This window comes from Rattus norvegicus, chromosome 18 (genome assembly GCF_036323735.1).
Source record: "Rattus norvegicus strain BN/NHsdMcwi chromosome 18, GRCr8, whole genome shotgun sequence".
Classification (NCBI taxonomy): Eukaryota; Metazoa; Chordata; class Mammalia; order Rodentia; family Muridae; genus Rattus; species Rattus norvegicus.
Window position 1 is genome coordinate 27,894,722 of NC_086036.1, and position 21,018 is coordinate 27,915,739.

At 52.4% G+C, this 21,018-nt stretch overlaps 1 protein-coding gene across 9 annotated transcripts in view; it reads right to left on the reverse strand.

Annotated features, from left to right (window-relative positions):
• The window catches only part of Nrg2 (neuregulin 2), a 181,961-nt gene that overhangs the window by 4,144 nt on the left and 156,799 nt on the right, over positions 1-21,018 (reverse strand). For 2 of the 9 annotated variants that reach the window (XM_063277501.1, XM_063277503.1), the window contains exons 4-10: positions 19,772-19,892; positions 13,594-13,652; positions 8,875-8,898; positions 5,802-5,904; positions 3,821-3,944; positions 3,383-3,510; positions 2,605-2,832 (exon numbers count right to left, since the gene is read on the reverse strand). In XM_063277501.1, the coding sequence (XP_063133571.1) occupies positions 2,605-2,832; positions 3,383-3,510; positions 3,821-3,944; positions 5,802-5,904; positions 8,875-8,898; positions 13,594-13,652; positions 19,772-19,892 (787 nt within the window). Of the gene's footprint in view, positions 1-2,604; positions 2,833-3,382; positions 3,511-3,820; positions 3,945-5,801; positions 5,905-8,874; positions 8,899-13,593; positions 13,653-14,033; positions 14,111-19,771; positions 19,893-21,018 lie in introns of those variants that run through there. The other 7 variants (NM_001136151.2, XM_063277504.1, XM_063277505.1 and 4 more) reach the window with 6 other exon arrangements.

Sequence of the window (21,018 nt, forward strand, 5' to 3'; positions counted from 1 at the left end):
GGGAATTAGGGTGCAGTGCCAGTTCACCAGAGATTCTAACCAGAAAGGATTCTGTCCATGAGAGTGAGGGGCTGTGACTCTGACCATGTTTAGTTTCCATGATCCTCCCAGCCTGTTCCTGTCTGTTAAGCATAGATGACTAGAGTGTTTACTCCAATATGATGCTGGAGGATTTCAGAAATGTACTAGGGGAGTACAGTAGGGATGTCTCCGGGGCACGCTCAGCTTGGGGTGTGGTCTCATCTATTCTGTAGCACCTGAGGGTGAAGGCTATACAACTTATAGGAAAAAAGGGACTCAGACTTTAAGTGCCAAGGACAAAATGACCAAAATGTGGTCTGTTCCATTCTTTCTGAATCAACTAACTCTTTTCTCCCTGTTTCACCTAGACACCACTAGGTGTCTCTACTTAGAGCCGATGATCCCTAGGTCCTTGAAGGCCTGTTTCTTGCTAATACCTCCCAGTGTGAATCCTGGGTGACTGTCCCTGTGATTTGAGTCCAGATTAGGCAGAAACCAGTATGCTTATTCCAGGACACTAGCCACCGTTCAGAGACTTCCTGGATTTGAGCTCACTGCTTTTGCAAGGACAGTTTATTCCCCGGCTTGGCTTGAGTGAGGGAAACATGCCTTTTTGTATTGTAGCCAAAGGCCGCCACAGGGAAGTGACACCATGTAGGCATCTTAAGCCAGGGCTGAAAGATACCAAGATAACAACTGTCTCCACTCCTCTTACTTCCTTGAAAAATTTGCTTTTGCTAATATATCTTCTGATGATCCTTTTTGTCCCCCTCCCCCCAACCTCCATGAGCCATCAGCCTCCGCTCTTGTCCACTTGAGCACCTGGATCACTCTCCTACATGCTTTTCTTTCAGACTTCACTGCCAGGTGCTTGACTGCTCTCTGGAACTGGCTTAGAGTCTTTTTTTTTCTTACTGAGTCCATTGACTCCCCCCTCCCCACTTCACTTTCTCACATGCAGATCAGGTTAACTACTAAGTCCTACTCACTCCCTGTCTCCTGAAGACAGATTCTCTGGTCATGCCACCACCTTGGAGTCTGACTTTCACTCTAGGAAATTCTCAGGGCAAACAAAACAAAATACCCCTACCTTCACCCCAGACCAACCAACCAACCAACCAACCAACCAACCAACCAACCAACTAACCAACCAACCAGCCAGCCAACCAACCAAAACAGCTCTGCTAAGGAAGGCCTTCCTATTTATCTACCCAGGCTCTTCCTCCCAAGTGAGCAGAAGGCAAGGCCTCTTGGTCCATCTCTGTGTCCCCAGCCTGCCTGCTGAGCTCCACTGCTCCCATAGTCCATCCTGTTTCTCGTAAGCATGCTCAGGTATTTCTCCTAGAAAGCATCCCTTCCCCATCTCCCTGTCTATTTCTTCCCACCATCTAGTGCCGATGACAACAGAGACAGGTATGAGTGAGGCAGAGCATTGTGCACTATCCTGGGGCCTTTTCCAGCCCCATGTGCGGCAGAAATTGTTTCCCCCTATCTACACAGAAGGGACAAATTTGAAGTACCCACCCCAGATCATTCAGAGAGTGGAGCTGGACTCAGAGGGGGAAATCTTGGAGTCTGTATTTGGACCAGGTTTCTCTGCCCTAGTGTGGTGTCTATAATACTTTTGAAAACTGCAGAAGGTGTCAGTGGTTTATCCCTAGGTTGTGGCTCCTGTAGAGTAAGTCAGAAGGGCCATCTCTGCATGCTTGATCATCCCAGTCTTGGCATAGAGTTGGTTGAGTCAGAAGTAGAATTTGCTCCGAGCTGTCCTGGAGCCTGTCTTGCCTGTGGTGTGCCTTCCTCTGCTTTCCTCTCACAGACTTTGCTTACCTAACAGCCTCTACAAAGCCGATCAGGAAGGGGCCAGCTCCTGGGATTCCTGCTGTGGAGTTAGGGAAGAACGGGGCTTCGTCACCTTGTGTGTGTCTGTGTGTGTGTGTGTGTGTGTGTGTGTGTGTGTGTGTGTATGTGTGTGCCTGACATAGCATGTGTATGGAGGTCAGAGGACAACCTGTGGGAGTTGGCTCTCTCCTTCCATCCTGTAGATTCTAGGAATTAAATTTAGGTCACCAGGCTTGGTGGGCAAGCTCATTCATTTGCCACTAAGCAATCTTGCCAGCCTGGGGGTGGGGGAGAATTTCCTGGTTTTCCCATTATCAACATCTCTGGAAGCCAGCAATACCTTAGGTACTGGGGCCTGGCTGCTGATGCTAATAGGCCCTGAGATCATTCTTGGCTCATGCCCTTCCTGCAGGTCAGTGGTCTTGAAAATGACCCTTTCCCTACCGTCTGGTCCACTTGGTCGAGGTGTCTCTCTGTTTCTCTTGTGATATGGGGGCTTTAGGTGATGCTGAGAATAGGCCAACCTTGGGTCCTGGGTGTGTGCAACAGCCTTATTTGTCCCTAATGCTTCAGTATGGTTATTGGTTATTAATGTTCCCTAATGCCACAAACCAGCCAGGATCTACTGAGCCATCTGCAATTCTAATCCTAGGAGACCACTTAACTTTCTGGGACCTTGTTTGGGTTGGTGGTGCCAGCTTTCTAGCCAAGGTGGAGTCCAGTGAAGGGGTAGACACTGACCTCTCACTGTGTGGGGAGTCACGCAGCGAGTCTATGGAGTCGTGGTAGGGTGGCATGGCAGCCCTGCGTCGCTCCTCCTGGCTGTAGGCTGCTGCCCTCCGTGCCCGTGCCTCCACACATGCTGGGCTGTTGCACTTGCTGGTGCCCACTGATGATAGCATGATGCCTGACTGGGAATCCGAGGTCAGGCTCTCCGAACGTTCCAAGCTCCACGTGTGGCTCTCATGTCTGGGAAAAGCAGATGGGAGTGAGTCGATAGGCTGGGAAGGGTAGGCTGTCCTATTGCAGTATGTGGTCCCATGGCAACTCTGCTGCCCTGGGTTCTTTGTCTGATCTGTGACTCCCTTAGCTCACTGTCCCCTCCACTCTGCATTGGTGTGGAGCATCACAGATGTTCAATCCTGATAGTGGGAGAACTGTGGTTGCTGTGCTGCCATGCATAGACGCTCCCCTACCCCTGCCCCCACCACCAAGGTCTTCCAGCTGGGACACTTCTATCCCCATGTTCTTTAGCCATTTCTCAGGATCCCAGCCTCATTGGCCAATATGCAGGGGCTCTGACTATTGCATGGGTCTCTTCTATGGGAAGAGGAACCAGCCCTGTCATTTTTCCAGCTATAGGAACCACTGTGCTCGAGTGGACAGGTTGCCCCAGTCTTGGAGAGTCAGGTGGACTGTGGTCAGTTTGCAAATACAAGAGAAGAGATCAGCAGGCTGTGGATGACTGACCGACACATACAGGAATGAACATGGTTCTGTGGGCCCTGGTGCTGCTTACCTGTGGCTGGAGGTGGGTGTGGCTGTGGAACAGTGGTGAGAGGGTGAACAGGAGTGGCTCCCAGAAAATGTGGTCTCAGCTTCCCTCCGGATCACATGGTCTGTAGCTGGCACATTTTTGGAAATGTACTAGGACAGACAGAAAGTTGGGAGGAGTTAGTGACAAAGACTAGATAGGCTCCCCTTCCTGGTAGGGAGGGCAATGATAAGCACGGACCTCTAGTTAAGGGGTGACCCACTGGATGAGATCAGGAGGTCAGTGATGGCCCCAGACAATCAACACCCCACCCATTCTTTCTTATGGAAATGGCCAGATCCCCACTGAGGCAGTGGCTAGCACACAGGGCTGGTCTGGCATCCACCCTGGCCCGTCCTTGCAGCCCAAGAAGGTGGCTGTCCAGCAAGAGCTAAGAGGGGCTGGTCTGGGAACACCACTCACATCTGCCATCTGGATCTCCTCAGGGTCCAGCCGAGGGTGGCTGGGCCCATTGGCCAGGCTTCGGTTCTGGTGGGCCGGACACATGTTCTGCCGGAGATGGTGATGCATTTGCCTCCTCTGTTTTCTGCACAGGGGAAGGATAGGTGAGCCTAGCATGTCGACCCTAAAGGATGGAGTTCCCCGGCTATCCCTTCAGGGAGGCTGGGCAGTGCATGGAATCCCGCCATTGCCCTGTACTGTGAGACCCTGGGCAAGTTCTGGAATTGCATGAAGATGTTTTGCTTCCCCCATCTGTAGTATTGAACCCCTTACCACCCAAAGACCACTGACCATCAAAAGCCTATAAAGATCTCACACTGTGCTAGCCCCTCCTTCCCTCATGCGTTTAGTGTTTATTGGATTTTTTTTTTTTTTTACTGTGTTCCAGACACTTCTTTGGAACAGATGAGGTAAACATGGGCTGTGCCTCATGCAGCCTGGGGGCCAGTAGGGGAGGCCGATAGTAAATACACAAGTAAATGAGCTAGACACTTTGAGTAAAGTTTTCCAAAGAAAATAAACTAGGATGCTGTGATTCAGGAGCCAGGCCTGCGGGACTTCTGTATACTGACACATAATAAATGCTCAGTAAATTATTTTATCATACACAACTGTAATTATATCACTCTGATGGCTTGTTTTTTTCTCCCCAGGCTGGTTTCTTGCTGTCTCCCTCCACCCAGCTTGCTGCTGTCTGGGACAGCTTGTTTCTGGTCCTGCCCTCTGTCCCACCCTACACTCCAGACTTCTCATATCTTTTCTCCTTAGGACTAAGCCTGAATGCTGCCTCTGAGGGAGAGCCCTTCTGCCCTCCAGCTGCGGATAGGTACTTAAAAATGTATCTTGGTGGCCCGATGTAGTGGAGGTCAGGAGGGCTCTGTGGATTGCAGGATAGTCGGGGCTGTATAGTAAGACCCTATGTCAAACCAAACCAAACCACAACAAAAAGCCCCAAACAAAAAATGCTCTGTTACCACTTGCTTGGGGCGCTGGTCATGTGCCTAGTCATGTTCTGGTCATAGGTAGGCCTGATGAAGACTTGTTGCCTTCGGTAATGAGTAAGTGCTGTGGGCGTCAGAACAGGTGGCTTTTTCCTTAGTTCATGGACTCAACTTTCTTGGGCCCAGTCCTAATCCTCTCCTTACTTCCCAGCCTTTCTGCTTCTGAGCCCATCCAAAATGAGCTTAGCAGGACCTCAGATCCATCTGTAGGACAGCAGGAGTCTAGACTTAGAGGCCCATGTCTCATCACCCCACTCTACAGCCTTCATTGGCTTCATACTGCCTGAAGGTTGGCATCAAGGTTTTATGGAGGCCTCTGGCTCTCATGTCTTTAGCTTCTTCCCAATCTTCCTGACCCTGGCTTTCTGCTCTGAGGGTCTGGGTTGCCCCCTCTGGCTTGTCTCTGCATTTGCCCTCTTCTGCATGACCTTCCTAGTTCTGCCCCTAACTGCCCTGGAATAGCCTAATCTCTTCTCCTCTGTGCTCTCTGTAGTACTCCCAGTGTGAGTGTGCACAGTGTTGTTGAGGTACCCACTGTGCGGCCTTCCCTGTACATCTTCGCCCCTACAGGGCCTCTCATCCATCAGCACCCTCTGCCCCATCTACCCCAGGAGCCTGCAAAGGGAAGCTGGGTGCTCCACTGAGGCCACTGTGATGTCCTTGAGGTGCTTACTAGGTGAATCACTGTAGGATTTAGAGAACATCCTCAATTTGCCCACGGTCCTATGGGTGATGGCAGAGTGTGGTTTGAACCAAGACTTTTCCTGTGTCTGCCCCTTGGTGCTACAGCTGCAAAGGCCTAGAGACTGTTGCGGACAGGAGGCTGTAGGTACTCATGCTGGGCATGGGGGGGTACAGGATGGAAGTTTGTCCTCAGAGAGACATTGCAGGCCATCCCCCACTGGCTTGGCCTGCTCTCGGCTTGAACATGGAACACTCACTTAGTCTTGCAGTAGGCGACCACACAGACGATGCCCACGACCAGCAGAGCCACACAGATGCCGGTAATTGTCAGGACTCTCTTCTGGTACAGCTCCTCAGCCTCTGCGGGGGCAGAGCAGGAACAGAGCCCATGGAGATGCGTATACACAACCTCCCTATTCCCAAGCCTCGGGCTCCCTCAGCACAGGATCTGCCTGCCTCCTTCCACCCCGCCCCTTACCTGTTCTCAGACTGCCTTTGCCTTTCTTCAGATTCCCACTACACCTGGTCACCACCTCCCCTAAAACCCATCCCTGCCCAATGCACATGAATGGAAAATGGAGGAGATTGGAGGGGATGAAGTAGGAGGTGAAGTTCCAAGGTCACAGAAGAGGCGAGGCAACACCTTGACCAGTCCCCCCGCCCTGCTCCATGGTGGCCCTGTAGAGAGTCTTTCTTCATGGCAATGAACAGAAACCTAGGGCAAAGGCCTTCCTCACGCATGCCAGCTTCCCTACAAAGGGCTGATGACAAGGTGTCAGACCAGATTTAGGAGGGATGCTAGGCCAGGAGCAAGGACACAGCAGACTGGGGCTAGAGCGGCGTGTGGGCAGAAAGGCCTTTCTCCACTGCACAGCCTGGTCAGGGTGGTGCCTTGGCCCACTGCACCTTGTCTGCTGGTGAGAAGCCTACCAGCGGCAGCACAGCCTGGCATCTAGGAATGTCCTTGTGCCAAGGAACAGGTCCCATCTTTATTACAAGCTGGGAGAGGCTGGGCCCAACTGTCCTGTCTACCTTCTGTGCCTGGTATGGCTATCTCTGCCCATCTAAAACAGAAATCTAGGAGGAAGACAAGGAAAAGGTGACAGCACTGGCTATGGCCCACCCCCCCACCCCTAGCTGCTGACTGGCACTGCCCCCTTCCCCTGCTCCCAGCTCAGTGATAAGTAGAGGCGGGCCCTTCATGATTGGCAGAGCTCTGAGAAATGTCTCCAATCCCTCATATTTAGGTCATTTCACCAGCAACCTCAGAACTACAAACCCTCTGGATGCTCACACAGAGTCACAGACATGCCTTTCACACAGATATTCATGCATGTATCGTCTAGATGGACTTTCTGTCTATATACAGACTATATACAGACTGTATTCATCCTCCATTTCCATCTCTTGCCACGATTTCTCCCTGCTCTCGGGCCATGGCCAGCCAAACTACCAGCTAGCCAAACTAGCCTGTATCTCTCTACACCAACTTGCCCATATCATGACTGAGGCTTCTCTCCTGTTTCTCCCTCTCTCCTCACCTCCACTGTCCATCCAAAAGTCATCTCAGCTCTGCTTTCCGAGTGAGGGGTGGAGCTGACCTCACAGTGAGCATTTTCACTGCTGCCCCTGTAGTCCAGGAGGGGGCTCCCTCAACTAGAGATGGTCACCTTTTGGCAGGCCTTTCTGTTCTGCTTCTTCTAACTCTGACTCATTCCTACTCTTCACAGAGAGCTAGTAACAACGCAGTTCATTCTAACCTGTTTAGAAACATGCATATATAGCCTCTCATTGCAAGCATAAAGCCCAGTGGCTCCCTAAGGCTCCTGATTTACCCAGCTTCACATTCTGTTCGGATCTTATCCATGGCCTGTTGTGCTTGGAGCCAGCTGCAGCATCTCTGACCACCGAATAAAGCAAGCCTGTATGTGCCCTGTCCCCTGCCTTCGATACTCTTCCACAGATGTTTGGGGAACTGGCTACCAGATGCACCATGTAGGACCAACTTTTCTTGATCATTAGTCACAGTAGCTCTCTACTGTGGCCAAACCAAGCCCTGGGCTCACTTTCTTTTCTCCTGTATCGCCCGTCAACAGTGTTTCCTGTTTGTTGCTGTCTCCTCTTGAATGCAGTTCCAGGAGGGTAGGGGGGCTAAGTATAGCAAATTCTGGTGGTGAGTGGATACTTACTGGGTAGGCGAATAAGCGCATCCCCCCATACAGACTCATACCCATACTCACCTCCCTGTGCTGGCAGTTTCAACCCCAAACGTCCTGGGCTTAAACACAGACATTCCACAACCTTTCTGTATCCTCAAGTCCTGCCCTGAGACACCTGCTAGCTAGACATTCCCATCCTCCATCCACACATACTGGCAGATCATTCCTGTGCACCATGCCACAATCCCAGCCCCCACCCTCCTCTCCTATAGCCCGAGACCCAGACAGACACATTCAGACTTTGAGCTTTGCCTTCTACCGAGAGCAACTGATAGGGACTAGGTGCTAGGGGAGCTAGGATATCCCTAGGGCTACCATGAAAAAGCCTCTCCATATACACAGTCACTGAACCACGTCTGGTGTTCCACGCCACCACTACCACAGCATTCCCACCAATCCTGAGCCCACCACATCCATTGCTAAGACACATCTGGATACTCGGAGTCTCCTTGCACCAAGCCAGAGAACTTAAGATGCTAATCTTCAAAGTCCCTTGCAGACAGGTAGACAGGCCTCCTCCAGAGGCTAAAGGGTCAGTGTTTGTGTCTTTGGTGGGGGTGGGGTGGGGGCTGGGGTATGCGGGGGATATCGAATCACATGTAAATTTCTTGGGGGTAGGAGAAAGAGTAGGTGCAGGTTAGATCCTTGGTGGTTTAGCCCAGATGCACACATACAGCATGCCACTGAAGGGACAGATCATGGAAGGAGTGAAAGCTTCAAGCAGATGTCAGGGTCTGGCGGACAGACAATGCAGAGACAGGGAAATGTGGAGTTGTCAGCTTTCAGCCTAGTGCAGATTGTGAAGCGATGGACTTGGGAAGGAAAGAGGATCAAGGTGAGATGGAAAAAGTTGCCTCTCTGCATAGCTCCCCAAGCCGGGCTTCTGCAGACACCAGCCCTTCAGGTAGCCATGCCTTCTTTGGTTATTGACTGGCAAGTCCCTTCAGGCTCCTCCCCTGAAGGGGCTGCTAACTGATGAAGCCAGGGAAAATTTCAGAATCATCAACTTTCCCTTTGAGGGAAAGGGAAACCTAACATTCCTCAGTCCTGGTGTCAGAGGCTGTGGGGAGGGGCCGTGCAGATGATGCATGGGAATAATCAGGTTCCGTACCCTTTAATTCAAATCCAAGGTGCTCTGGTAGTGCGGAAGGAAGGAGAGTGAGAGGGGCAGGGGGAGAGAGAAAGAGAAAAAATGTTGGTCAGAACTCTTCAAACACTGGGCAGCCAGCCTGCGAGGTGAAAGCATGTTAGTAGTGTCCCCTCCCAGCCTCCCGAGCTCCCTCCCTGGTCCCCAGTACCTGAGAGCCCCAAGAACATTAGAGAGAGGACATGTTAGAATTGGCAGGCAGGGAAGGCGCTTTAGAGATGAGCAGTGTGGTTAGTACCCAGGGAGAAGGCACAGGTGCAAGAGTCAGTTGGCGATGTCCCCCAGGGGCAGAGGGTGAGTGAGGTGGAGTCCAAGGAGGAGTGCCTGATCCCCTCCTTCTGGTTCTAGTTCCAACCTTCCATCTCCAGGTCCTCTTGAAGTCAGTCTGCCCCCACTCCTAGCTTATTCATGGGGGGGTCCTTTTCATCTGTTTAGGGCCCCATGTCTTGTGCCTTGTGCCACAAGCCTAGCTGACCTGGCACAGCTCCTGGCAGTCTGAGTGCAGAGTTTTGGTGTCTTAGAGGGGACAATGGGGAGAGGAAGAGACTCCAAACAGCGTCATTGCTCTCCCTGACGTCCTATACACCATGGGTTCCTAGGGTTGAGCTGTGGTACCCAAACCCATCTCACCACTCAGGAGAGCACCTACAACTCGGAGCGAAGGAAGAGCGGGTTCATTTGTGCAGCACGCACATGTCTTACACTGTGGGCAAATTACGGTGTTGGAAGTGAGACTGTTACCTGAATGTGTGAGTTCAGGCCTTTGAAAGGTGGATGCTTACAACGTTCACAGGTTAAATAAAAGGGCCTTGGGCTAGGACTCGGCTCTGCCATTGTTGGTGACTCCAAGAGGTGCCCAGGCCATCTAGGTCTCAGTCCCTCAGCTGCAGTGGTGGCGGTGGAGGATCAGGCCTTGCCATGGGATCCTGGGAGGTCTGAAAACCTGGCTGTGTTTCAGAACAATTCAGGCCAATGGGAGAAGGTCTGGGTGGGAGCCCAGAAGTCTCAGTGGCGTTTTAAAGAGCTTGCCTTTCCATTTAAGGCACAGCCTGTTCTGTTCCACAGACCCGGGGCTCTGTTTCGTCCCCAACTTGCTATGTGGATGTGGTGATCCATGGCATCTGCTCTTTCAAAAGCACCTGTGCACAGAGGCAGATGTGAGCAGGCCTGGCCAACAGGAGGTTCAGCACACGTGTGTGCCAGGGCTCCTGTTCACATCTGCCTGGGTACACTTCCTCACTGACTTTCATATCAGCCAGGTCAGCTCCCCAGAGCTGGTGAGGGTGTGGCATTGGCCTTGACGTCTCATCTGCTCTGGAGGAAGGGCATCGGAGCATTATCTGGCCCATCTCTTTGTGCTTTCTGAAAGGGATTTCAGAGGAGTCTGCATTTGGAAAGAGCAGGAGAGTGGGTGGCTCTGAGCTAGGAACCAAGAAGGTCCTGACACCAAGAAGCTCGAGAAGTTCGTGGTGTTCTGACCCCACTGGTATTGTGTATAGGACATCAAGGATGTGCTCACCCCAGCACTTAACACACACCCTCTGCAATTCCTCCACCCCGAAGTTGGGGCGATGTTGAAGATCTGGTTGTTTGCAGTTTGGCTCTGACTGCTTGAAGCCCTAAGTGCAGCTCAGGGTCCTCTCTGGCTCAAAGGGTCAAAGAGTCTCAGAGAAGTTCCCGATAGTGCACGCTGGAGCCTAGGACTTTGGAGCACACAGGAGCATGCTTTTGATGTCCAGCCAGGCTCACTTGAGAGACAGCAGACCAGCCTCATAGGTTCTAAGTGCTGGTCCTCAGCTCACTTTCAGAAAAAGTTGTTCAAGTCTATCCACAGGGCCAGGATACTTTCTCCAGGCGACGCAGGAAGTCAGGAGGCAGAGTGGAGACTGGAGGGGTCATGGGGCTACGCTATGGCTGATCCTGCCCAGGCTTCTCTGGCTATTCCTGAGGATGCTGGCCACCTGCAGAAGCAGATCAGCCTCTCAAAACCCTCTGAGGATTTCCTTCCAGGACACTTTTCTAGGAACCAAACCATGCCAACAGCAGCTCCCAGGGGTCCTGGTTAGGGTGGGCCAGTGGTGGCTGGCATGCTTGGTGAGGCAACTGAGAGTTTAGCAGTCACTTGGTAGGTGACTTTCTTCCTGGGATGTGTGGGGACAGATGCTGAGGGTCTACAGCTCTGTCTGTTGTAGTTAAGGGAGCACTCTCCCGCTCATGTTTCTTGCATGGTGCTCAGCCAGGTTGGGGTGGAAGCACTGAGTACCAGGCCAGAAATGTCCACATTGACCAGTAAATTGGAGGTTGGATTTCCAGCAGGGCCAGGCTTTAGGGAATGTATGCAAATTTATTGTCTTAGATGTAACCAATTGCAGTCGTGAAGTGCCTGGGTGAGGAGGCAGTGATGTATGTGCAGATGTGAGCTTGTGCTCTGTGTGTGTGTGTGTGTGTGTGTGTGTGTGTGTGTGTGTGTGTGCGTGTGCGCGCACGCGTGTGTGTGTGTGTGTGTGTGCGTGTGTTTGAGTGTAGTCATCATACACATGTGGGGTACAGATGGGTCTGCTTTCCCTTTTCCTTTTCAGGAGGGCAGGGCCTGTAGTGGGAGAAACTTCAAAGTGCTGTTGGGGTCAAAGGCTGTTTTCTTAGTCTCTGGCCTGGTCTTAGGGTGGTCTGGGTAGGTGATAGGGTCAGATGCTTTGCTCAGCCACACTGGGCAGCATCCTCCAAGGACTAATTTTCTTCCTGCCTCCTCCTCACAGTTTGTAGCTGGGAGAGATACTAAGTTGCCCTCCAGTGACAATGGCGGGCTCCTAGATGAGCTCTCTTATGCATAACTCCATTTCCTCCCGCTGCTGCCTTCTAGGTATAGATGCTCCTATCCTCATGCTGCACAGGAGAGAACAAATCCAGGGCACGGAAATAGCACCCAGGACTAGGGATCTAGGCACCCGGGACTTCTGAATGGGCAGCTGAGCACTTCAGGGGGCACAGGATGACATCTTTGTACTCATTATGTTCTAGAACATCAAAGGCCTTTGTAGAGCGCACGTGAAGAACGGGAATTCTCCAGGTAAAGGCACCTGCACGGTACTGATGGCACAGGCACGAAGCCTGGGAAGTCCATCTGCAGGCTTTCTTCTGGGCTCCCAGCAGACAGAAGCTGAAGGCTGATGTGTGGGAACTGGCCAAGGGGCTTTGCATAGTAGCCCATCCTGGAGGCTCTAGTGCTCTCTGACCTAGGGCTGCCGGTCCAGAACAGTTTCCTAAGCTGTGGAGGCTCTCGGCCCAGGGTGGAAAGGAACAGGACCCCCACTGCCTCTCTTCCCTGGTCCACCTTTGCCTGTCTGTCCTCTCCTGAGGCTTGCCTTGCCCCAGAGTTCTCCACACAGGCTGGATCTGGCTCATTAGGCCTACATGTCTTGCTCACATATTCTGCTCTCATTCTCTCTTCCTCCATAGCCTGTGACTATAAATAGAGGGGTCTGGAGAGAATGCTGCCTCTCATATTGTGGACAGAGGTGACTCTCTGGGTCTACCAGCTCTCACCTGCTGAGGCCCAAATGTTCTCCAAGGGCAGTGGATATGTTTCTGGGCTCTGTCCTATGGTCCGGGGACAATTTGAGGATTCACTTCTCCACCTGAGACCCAAACTCTAAAACTGTTTTTCTGGATGTGCTATCTAATGGCCCCTGGGTTTCATCTTTGGTATTTTATGGAGTTTTCCTTCCCAACATCCAAGTACCACCTAGGTTCTATTCTATGGCTCCTTACTGCCCACAGGACTCAGATGTCATCCCTAAAAGGAGCAGGGGCCTAGTCCGCTCTGCAGGATGGGATGGGTGACATGATCTTGAAGGCCAACACACCACTGGACCCCAAACTAAGTCAGTCACTTTCCAGGGGCTTATTACTCTGTTCCACCTCCACCTGGTGGTGCTTGAAGGAACTGCTCCCAGGCCCTAATTACAACAATCCACTCCTTTGGGCTACGAAGGGCTCACTCCCTGGCTCAGTGTGGAGGAAAGAAAGGAGATGGAGTTCTGGATAGTGTTCAGACTAGAGGAGTCTTAGGAAGAGTCACCAGTTTCCGCCTGAGTCCCTTGGCATCTGCTGCTGCCCCTGGTCCATCTCATTTGTAGCCATAGACATGCCTCTGGAAATGTTCATGGAGACCGTTGCCCTGGGACCTGCTCTCTCAATCTCCCCTCTGCCTTGGTCCTAGAACCCCAACACAAACCATTCTGGCCAGACCAGAAGGCAGACTTTTGAAACCCCTTCCCTTCTCTCAAACATACCCCAAAAAACATGCACACGCTCACTGCCTGGCTCTGCAGCAGCCTGACGCCTTCAGACGCCTTCAGAGGCAGGGGAGGGCCCTGCAAATGCCTCTTCCCACATTTGGCAGGCTGCCTGCTTTCAGATGAGGGGAGAGGCCTGGACATGGCCCTGCCACTGCTGAGAATTCCACATCGTCGCTATTCTCAGGTGACACAGGTGACTTATGGGGTGGGTGGGGAGACAGGGGTGTGTTGTCTCCTCTGCAGAGGCTACTGGTAAGCACCGAGGACTGAGAGGAGCTCAGGACACCCCTGTTCCCTCCAAGACTGGTAAGTAAGGCCCCATCCCTCCCACACGAGGAGACTGCCAATCACCAGGGAAGAAGAGAAATAGAAGAAAGAAACATACTGGAGAAGTTGACCATTGCGAACTGCTGACACCTGTCCCCGGTGTATCCCACAGGACACCTACCAAAAGAAAGAAAACCAGAAAGAGAGAGCCAGGATAGCAAGACACAGGCATTGCAACACCCCGGCACGGGCTCCTGCCAGCGCCAGCTAGGTTCCTCGCCACGGTTACCATTTGTACTGGCCTTGCCACTCTGCCCCTTACCTGTAGCCCTAAACTTTAAACCCAAGGATTAGGCCAAAAAAAAAAAAAATGAAAAAACAAAGCAAAACAAAAACAAAAGAACTAACAAACCAAAGTACAAAAAAAGGAAAGAGAAACGAAACATAACAGCCAAAGATCAAAACAACCAACACCCCTGGCCCTACGCCCTACATTGGGGGACTGCACCCGGAAGCTTTCTAAGGAGCAGGGACTTGTGTTTGTATTTTCAAACATACTTTGCTTAGGATCTGGCATGTACAATCGCAAAGGCAGTTTCTCCAAACATCTCTGTCCGAAGAATCCGTTTGGACATCTGGAGAAGGAAAAGGGGAAAAATCACAGAACAAACCGGCATCATCCACGAGGCTAAGGTTAGAGATCAAAGTGCGCAGGGATGAATGAGAAAACCAAGTCAGGCACTGGGGGTCACACTTGTAGCTGAAGGGGCTGGAACCGGGGGCTGGGTGGAGGGCTCTGTCATCTCCTTACAGACGCTTTAATCCATGTGGCTCTGTGGGGGATGGGGCAGGCAGGGTGGGGCAGGGAGGAGGATGAGTTAGGGAAGTTGGGTGGGGAGGAGGGCAGGGGTTTATTAAGACTAACTGTCCTATAGGTTGGGGGAGCTTTTCTTCTTACCTGCCTGGCGCCCTCGGAAGCCAGAACTGTAGCCTCCGGGTGCCAGCCAGGCAGACTTATTATGGGATACAAGTTCCTGGTGTCACTCCTCCTGGCTCTGTAGGATTCTCTCCAGGACTCTGGGCAGGTTTCCTTCTCTATGGAACAGCTCCCAGAAAACTCAAAGTAGAATTCTGCTAGGCTGTTCTCACACTGTGTGCTCAGGACCAAAGGGAGTTATTTGATCTGTTCTCTCAGAGATCTGTGGCCCAGTATGTTTGGGAACTCCACCCCCAGGACTCCTGTAGAATGGCAGTCTTCATTAGCTTAGGAGATAATAACTGAACTATACAAACTTATTTGACCTAGGAAGTTTGGTTTGTGTATTTTGAGACAGGGCCTCATGCTATAGCTCTGGCTGGCTGGGAACAGGAAGGCACTTTTTAGAGGCTATACTTTGAAGAAGGTTGCCTGCCCTAAGGTAGTAGAAGTGAGGAAAGCTAACTGGGGAGCCAGGAAGCTGGGGGACAAGCAGAGTTGCTAGCGTCTCACAGCTGCCTTCCTGATGCTGGTTCAGGAGGAGGTTGGAGCAGCATAACGGGGGACCCTGTTTTGTATGTACAGGAGCCGGCTGGAAGCCAGCCTTGGCCTGCCTGCCCTGGGACCTGTTCTTCCACTGTGACCTGACTTTATCCTGGCTCCGGCCTGGATCACTCACCCACCCCCTTCTCCCTGACCCTGTCATACCCTCAAGGTACACTTCCTTCTGTTCTCTGGCTGCCACCTCTCCCCTTAAGCAAGTCCCAGTTAAGTAGGTTTCTAGGAGACATGCCCAGTCCTGTGCTCTCTTCTGAACCCCAGGAAGCTAGTCACCTAGGGAGAAGCTCACAGACACAGCTTGAGCTGACCCTTATGCATGAATTTCTTCAGAAACAGGTCTCTTGTTGCCCTGGCCTGCAGTCCTTTAGGAACTAGGGAAGCCCCTCAGTACCAGGTTACTGTGCAACATTAGTCAACCCAGAATTCCTTAGGTGAGAATTCTCTGCCTTAGCCTTCTACTGATCATAGTAAGAGAGCCCTTGGCCTTATAGTTAGGCATCAGCCATTGGCTATGATAGATAACCATGAAAACCCTATGGCCTTTAGTCTAGAGGAATAGGGAACAGCAGTGGCTTGTGGACTTCTCACTGGAGAGTTTCTTTAGGCCTGTGGTATCTCTCTGGTTGGGGAAGGAGGGAGACCTGGACATTGTGGTGGTGGAGCATGGAGTACATACATTTGAAGGTCTGGCTGGGAAGTACAATTGTTGAAGGTGGGCAATCTCTCTGATCCCTGGCCCTTGTCCCTAGTCACTTTAGCCCAGGAAATGGAGGAAGTGGCCAAGGCTCCCACCTGACTCCAGCCAGGTTCAGCTCTTCTTTCTTGACTCTTGGGCTCTCATGTGGGGGATTAGAAGTGAGGGGAGTGATTTTTTTCAAACAGAAGCCCCTTTGGGAGTAGAGGATAAAGACCCAGAAGTTGAAATGATTCTTGGATTCTACAAAGTAACAGGAAAGGAACAGGCTTGACTGTGTCCATTGTCTGCCACTAGCTGGGCTCTTAGAGTCAGGGAAACCATGTATGCAAGTGTGTGTGTGTGTGTGTGTGTGTGTGTGTGTGTGTGTGTAAAAGAGGACAGTTGAGTGAAGGGGCAAGAAGGGTTAAAGAAACTTATTTGACATTAGGGCTGCTGTACCATGAGTCTTGAAGAACAGTGACAATTGTAAGTAGTCCCCTGTGTCCCTGTCCCACACTCAGCCTGAACTAGTCTGACTGCTGGCTCAGGGTTCCTGACTTCTAGGTGGTGCCACTGACTGATGTACAACGCAAGTGTGCAATGGTATTCGTGCAACGTTCTGGTGTTAGCCTTGCACCTGTCTGAGAGAGGGGTGCTCCTTCTTCATAGATAAAGAAAAGGCCTTAGGGGATAGGGTTGTCAGGGTGGGGAAGGACTGATAGCCAGTGTTATCCTTTGGGGCATTAGTTCCTTTAGTGGATCTTGGATACTCCTAATCCTCTCTGCAGTCCTGTGTGTGGAGACTCAGGCTTCCTCAGAGAAGGTTCTAGGTATAAGCAGGGCCTTTGGCCTTTCTGCCTTAGAGCCAGACCACTGTAGTAGGAGCCAGATGTCTCCTTTTATCAACATGAAAGGAGTCTGTATTGGGTGTGGTGGCTTTGGCTCCCACTCAAACAGGATGACTTTCAGAAGTTCGGGGGAATAGGGATGGGTCAGAAGGGGCAGCAGGCTGCAGCCTTCCTAGACCTTCCTATAGGCGTCACCTCTGACTCTGAGAAGGTCTGAACCTGGGGCTGGAGAAGAGCAGGGTGAGAGAAGGGCAGAGAGGAGAGCCCACGGGCTACATCTGGGGTGGCAGAGAGGTCAGGACCTCTGCTGTCCCTGTTCCCCACCCCCCTCCCGGGCCTCAGTTTCTCCTTTTGGTAGCCTGGGGATAATGCCATGTGTGCTGCCCTCACCTGGAGAAGGAAGGATGAAGGATGAGGCTGTGGCCCAGGCCCTGGAGGGAGCCAGGGTCTCGGAGCTCACAGGGCAGGTGGAGATGTAGTGAGGATGAGCAGGCAGATGGGGTGGGATGGGGCGGGGCGGGGAGCTGGGGATAAAGGAGATGAGCGGATGGGAGAGGGCGGCATGCCACTGGTATATGCACAGGGCTGGAAAGAGTCTTGTTCTGTCATCATCCCCTGAACCAGTCCCCAAGAGTCACGCACCAACCGTGCTCAACAAACACACGGAGAGAAGAGGAGAAAACGGCAAGAGGAGGCCCAGACAGGAGACAGTCACCTTGATTTGGACCCCCATTTTCAAGTCCCCTTAAGTTTTCTTTAAAAAAAAAAAACAAAAACAAAAGCAAAAACAAAATTCAGTATCAGTGACACTTTCTTTTGGCACTGACTTCCAGAAAAACAAGAGGGTTATGGAGTGTGCCTGCCTGCTTTCCAACACTCCCTGGGGGTGCTCTGAACCCATACACAGCAACAAGTGTAAGAAAACCAGGAGGGAAAACTGAGTTTTATAGAAACTGGAATGAAACTGACCAGCGTAGTTTCATTATCCAAGCTAAGCGGAAATGCAAAAAAATCAAAATAAAAAGAAACAAACAGCACAAATGGTAGACGTGAGTCCCGTTCCTAAGTTCTTTCCTTTTCACCCCATTCAGGTGTCATCAGAACCCCGAGAGGCCTGCCCCACCTCCCGCCCCATTTCCCACCCTCAGAATGGCCTCTGGGCTCTGCCCGGCCCCCTCCCCCTGCCCTTCTCCAGCACAGCTCCAAGGACTGCAGTCCCAGCCGGGATGTCCCTCTCCCTTGCATGTGACAAAGGGGTTCAGGGAAGCAGGTTAGGGGGCCTTGACTGGGGCTGTCCCAGGGGGGGCAAAGATGGGGAAGTTTGAAACCGAGTTGCCCTGGGTGGAGGAAACAGGGCACTCTCTTGTGGCCCCTCTCCCTGCTTTTTCAAATGTAGCAGGGCATATCCCCTGGCAGCCATTGTCTTAACCTTCCCTTTCTTATACTGCACTCCATCTTGGAGCTCTGGGACCTGCTTTGTCCTTGTATCTGTCTTGGGGGGCAGAGTCTTCCTGCCTGCAGCCAGGGTTGACTTCAGTGATAATTCTGGATTCTGTGAGGGGTTCAGGGGTCTAAGGGACTAGGGAGGAGGAGAGGCCTGGTGTGGCAGAGGGGAAGGAGAATCATGGCTAGGACATCTCTGGGAGGCGTTCTGGGCTCTCTATTCCAAAGAGCTCAGAGCAGTTGCAAGGCCATGATGTTTCCCGGGGCCTGAGCTGCTAGTGTGGCTGTGTCTTAGAAGCTGACGCCAGGCTTCAGTTTCCCTGAGTACCTGTTGTAGCTCTTGGAACTTCCCTGAGGGGTTCAGGAGGGAGGAGTGGGGAAGGGGTGACATCAGGTGAAGGGTGGGACCATGGAGGAAGCCATTAGGGAGGCCAGCCGGGGCCAGAGCCACAGTTCTGCCTGGCAGTGCCACCCAAGCTCTCTGAGTGGGAGGACCCTATCGGCTTGTGCAGGATTCTTTAAAAACCCCAGTCTCCTCTGCAGGTTCACAGGATGAGAAAGGCCAAGCCAGTGATAGAGGGGCAAGATCTGACCTGGGGGTGGGAGGTGGACAGAGGCAGGAAGGCCTGAGGTTCTTGTATGGGGAGTTGGTCAAAACCCTCTTTCTGAACTAGCAACATTGTTGTTGCCTTTGTCCAGATGTCATGGGAACGGGACGGCTCTGTACCTAGTCTGGGGCCCTTGGCATGGGTTGCTTTGAGAAATCCAAGTTGTTGACTAGACCCCCTTCCTATTCCTCCTTAAGGTCTGGCCAGAATCATGCTCCCCAAGTTTGTGTCAGCATCTTCACACACATGCAGGAGGATTACCCAGCAGACCTGCTGGGACAGAAAAGCCATTTCTGGTGGCCTGCTTCATACAGTCCCGAGTGCTGCAGCATGCAGCATGGCAGTTGAGTTCTGAGCTCCTCGGGCTTCCTGCTGGGGCCACCTCCACCTTCTCCACTGTGCCACCCCATATCCTTGCTGGAGTCCCCCACCCTCCACACAGAGGGCCTGGGGTTAAAATGGCACAAGCTATGTTCAGGGCAGGACTGGCCACTTCTGGTCACAGGACAGGAAGAAAACCAGATCTAAGGCCAGCACTGGGCTCTGGGTCCCATTCCCTAAGTTCTTTCCTCAGTTTCTAGACAAGAAGAGTGGGACCATCAGGTGCAGAGGGCCCTGGAGCCTGTGTCCTGCACTTCCCTGCTTATCTCTACTGGAGAAGAATCAGTCAGGGCGTGTTCGTTCACTCAGGACAAATTTGGAGACTTGCTTAGAGATGGGGAAGAAAGACAAAATGGGGGAGGGGACAGAGACAGAGAGAGACAGAGATAGAGACAGAGAGAAAGGGTGGAGAGAGAGAAGGAGGGAGGGAGAGAGGGAAGAAGGGAGGGAGAGGATAGAGAGAGAGAGAGAGAGAGAGAGAGAGAGAGAGAGAGAGAGAGAGAGCACCCAGTGCCTTAGACTGGTATCTCCAGCTCCCTGCAGAGTGTTGGTAAGAGGTGGGCATCAGGAGACAGGGTCATAGGGGCCTAGCAAATAGGGTCTGTAGGAGTCCACACACCCCTTAGAGCTTACATATCTTTAGAGTCCAGGAAAAGGCTAGAAAGTGGGCAAGTCACCCTGTCTGTGCCCCCTGGGGACCACTTCCAAGTAGCTTGGAGCTCACTCTTTCTAGAGCCCTCCACTTCTGCCCCAGCATGTCTTCCCCAGTCTTGGCCCTGTGCCCACCCCTGCCGGTCACTTACTTGCAGGAGAGTTGGTTGATGCCTTCGATGTAGTAGCACACGCCTCCATTCACACAGTAGGACTTGGCTGTCTCATTGCACTTCCGGGCGTGCCCCGACCAGGACGACAGAGTGGTGCTCACTGGAGGTATGAGAGACAGGTGCTAGTGACACACTGGCACCACCCCTGGGCCCTGGGATCACTTCCTTTGTGTTCTTTGATGTTCCTATCTCAAAGTTGGAAGGTCACTAGGATCCGCAGGAATGCCTGGGTAGGAAAGAGCTATGGGGTATCTCTTGGCGGGCAAGAAGGCAAATGGTAAGCCACAACAGACCCTCCATCTGCATTCATACTCTTGGGAAACCTACAAAAGCCAGGGGGTTTCCCGCTGTCTTGGAGGGTGGAGGAGACCAGAAAGAGCTTCCTCCACTGGAGGAAGGCCTGATGTGTGCTCCACGTTGGTCTTCCTCCTAGGGGTCTCCACTGTAGGACTAGATGCTGATGCAGGGAATGGCTCAGGGGGACAGCCTGCATCCATCTGCACTGCTCAGGTTTTCACGGTGAACCAGGGGAATCGGTGAAAATGACACCTTCAGGATACTGCCACTTTCTCAGCTCTGGGAAAGTGTGTGTTTGGGGGGGGGGGTCTTGGCTTCCACTCCCTTCTCTCTTGTTCCCAGGGCTGGCATGTTATGAAGGCTGTCCTGTCTCGAATTGTTCAGGGTCTCCTTCATGTCCTCATACCAGACAGCCCTCGTCTTGTTAGCTGTTGCTGGTGGAGGGAGCCTTCAGACCTTGGCCAGCCTAAGCTATAAATCATGAGGTTCAGGGGGAGATGTAGCTGGGAGAAGGGCAGGGGTGGGGATGGGGGTAGGGGATAGGGAGCAGCTGGGTTGTGAAAGCGGGGTGGGAGAAAGGCTGGCTGCTAACCCAGGCTCACATCTGATTGATCAGGCTTGCCTGAAACAGTGAGAATGAGGAGTGCTTTGCTCCCTTAGCAGGGGACAGTGTCCAGAAAGCTGGCTTTAAATGCAAAACCTTCTTTCGTAAGGCATTGCCCCACGTTGGCTTTCCAGGATGTGCTGTCCTAAAAGAGTCCCTGTCCCCTATTCCTGCTCTGGGATCTGAGGGTCCCTTACTCCTGCCCAGCGGTGGTCCTTGGACTGGTGTCCCACTCATCCTTGGCTACCCTTATCTCCCCTGGGGTGGCAGCCTCCACTGCTCCCGACAGCAGTAGGGAGGAGCAAGAGGAGGAAGGTGGAGCAGC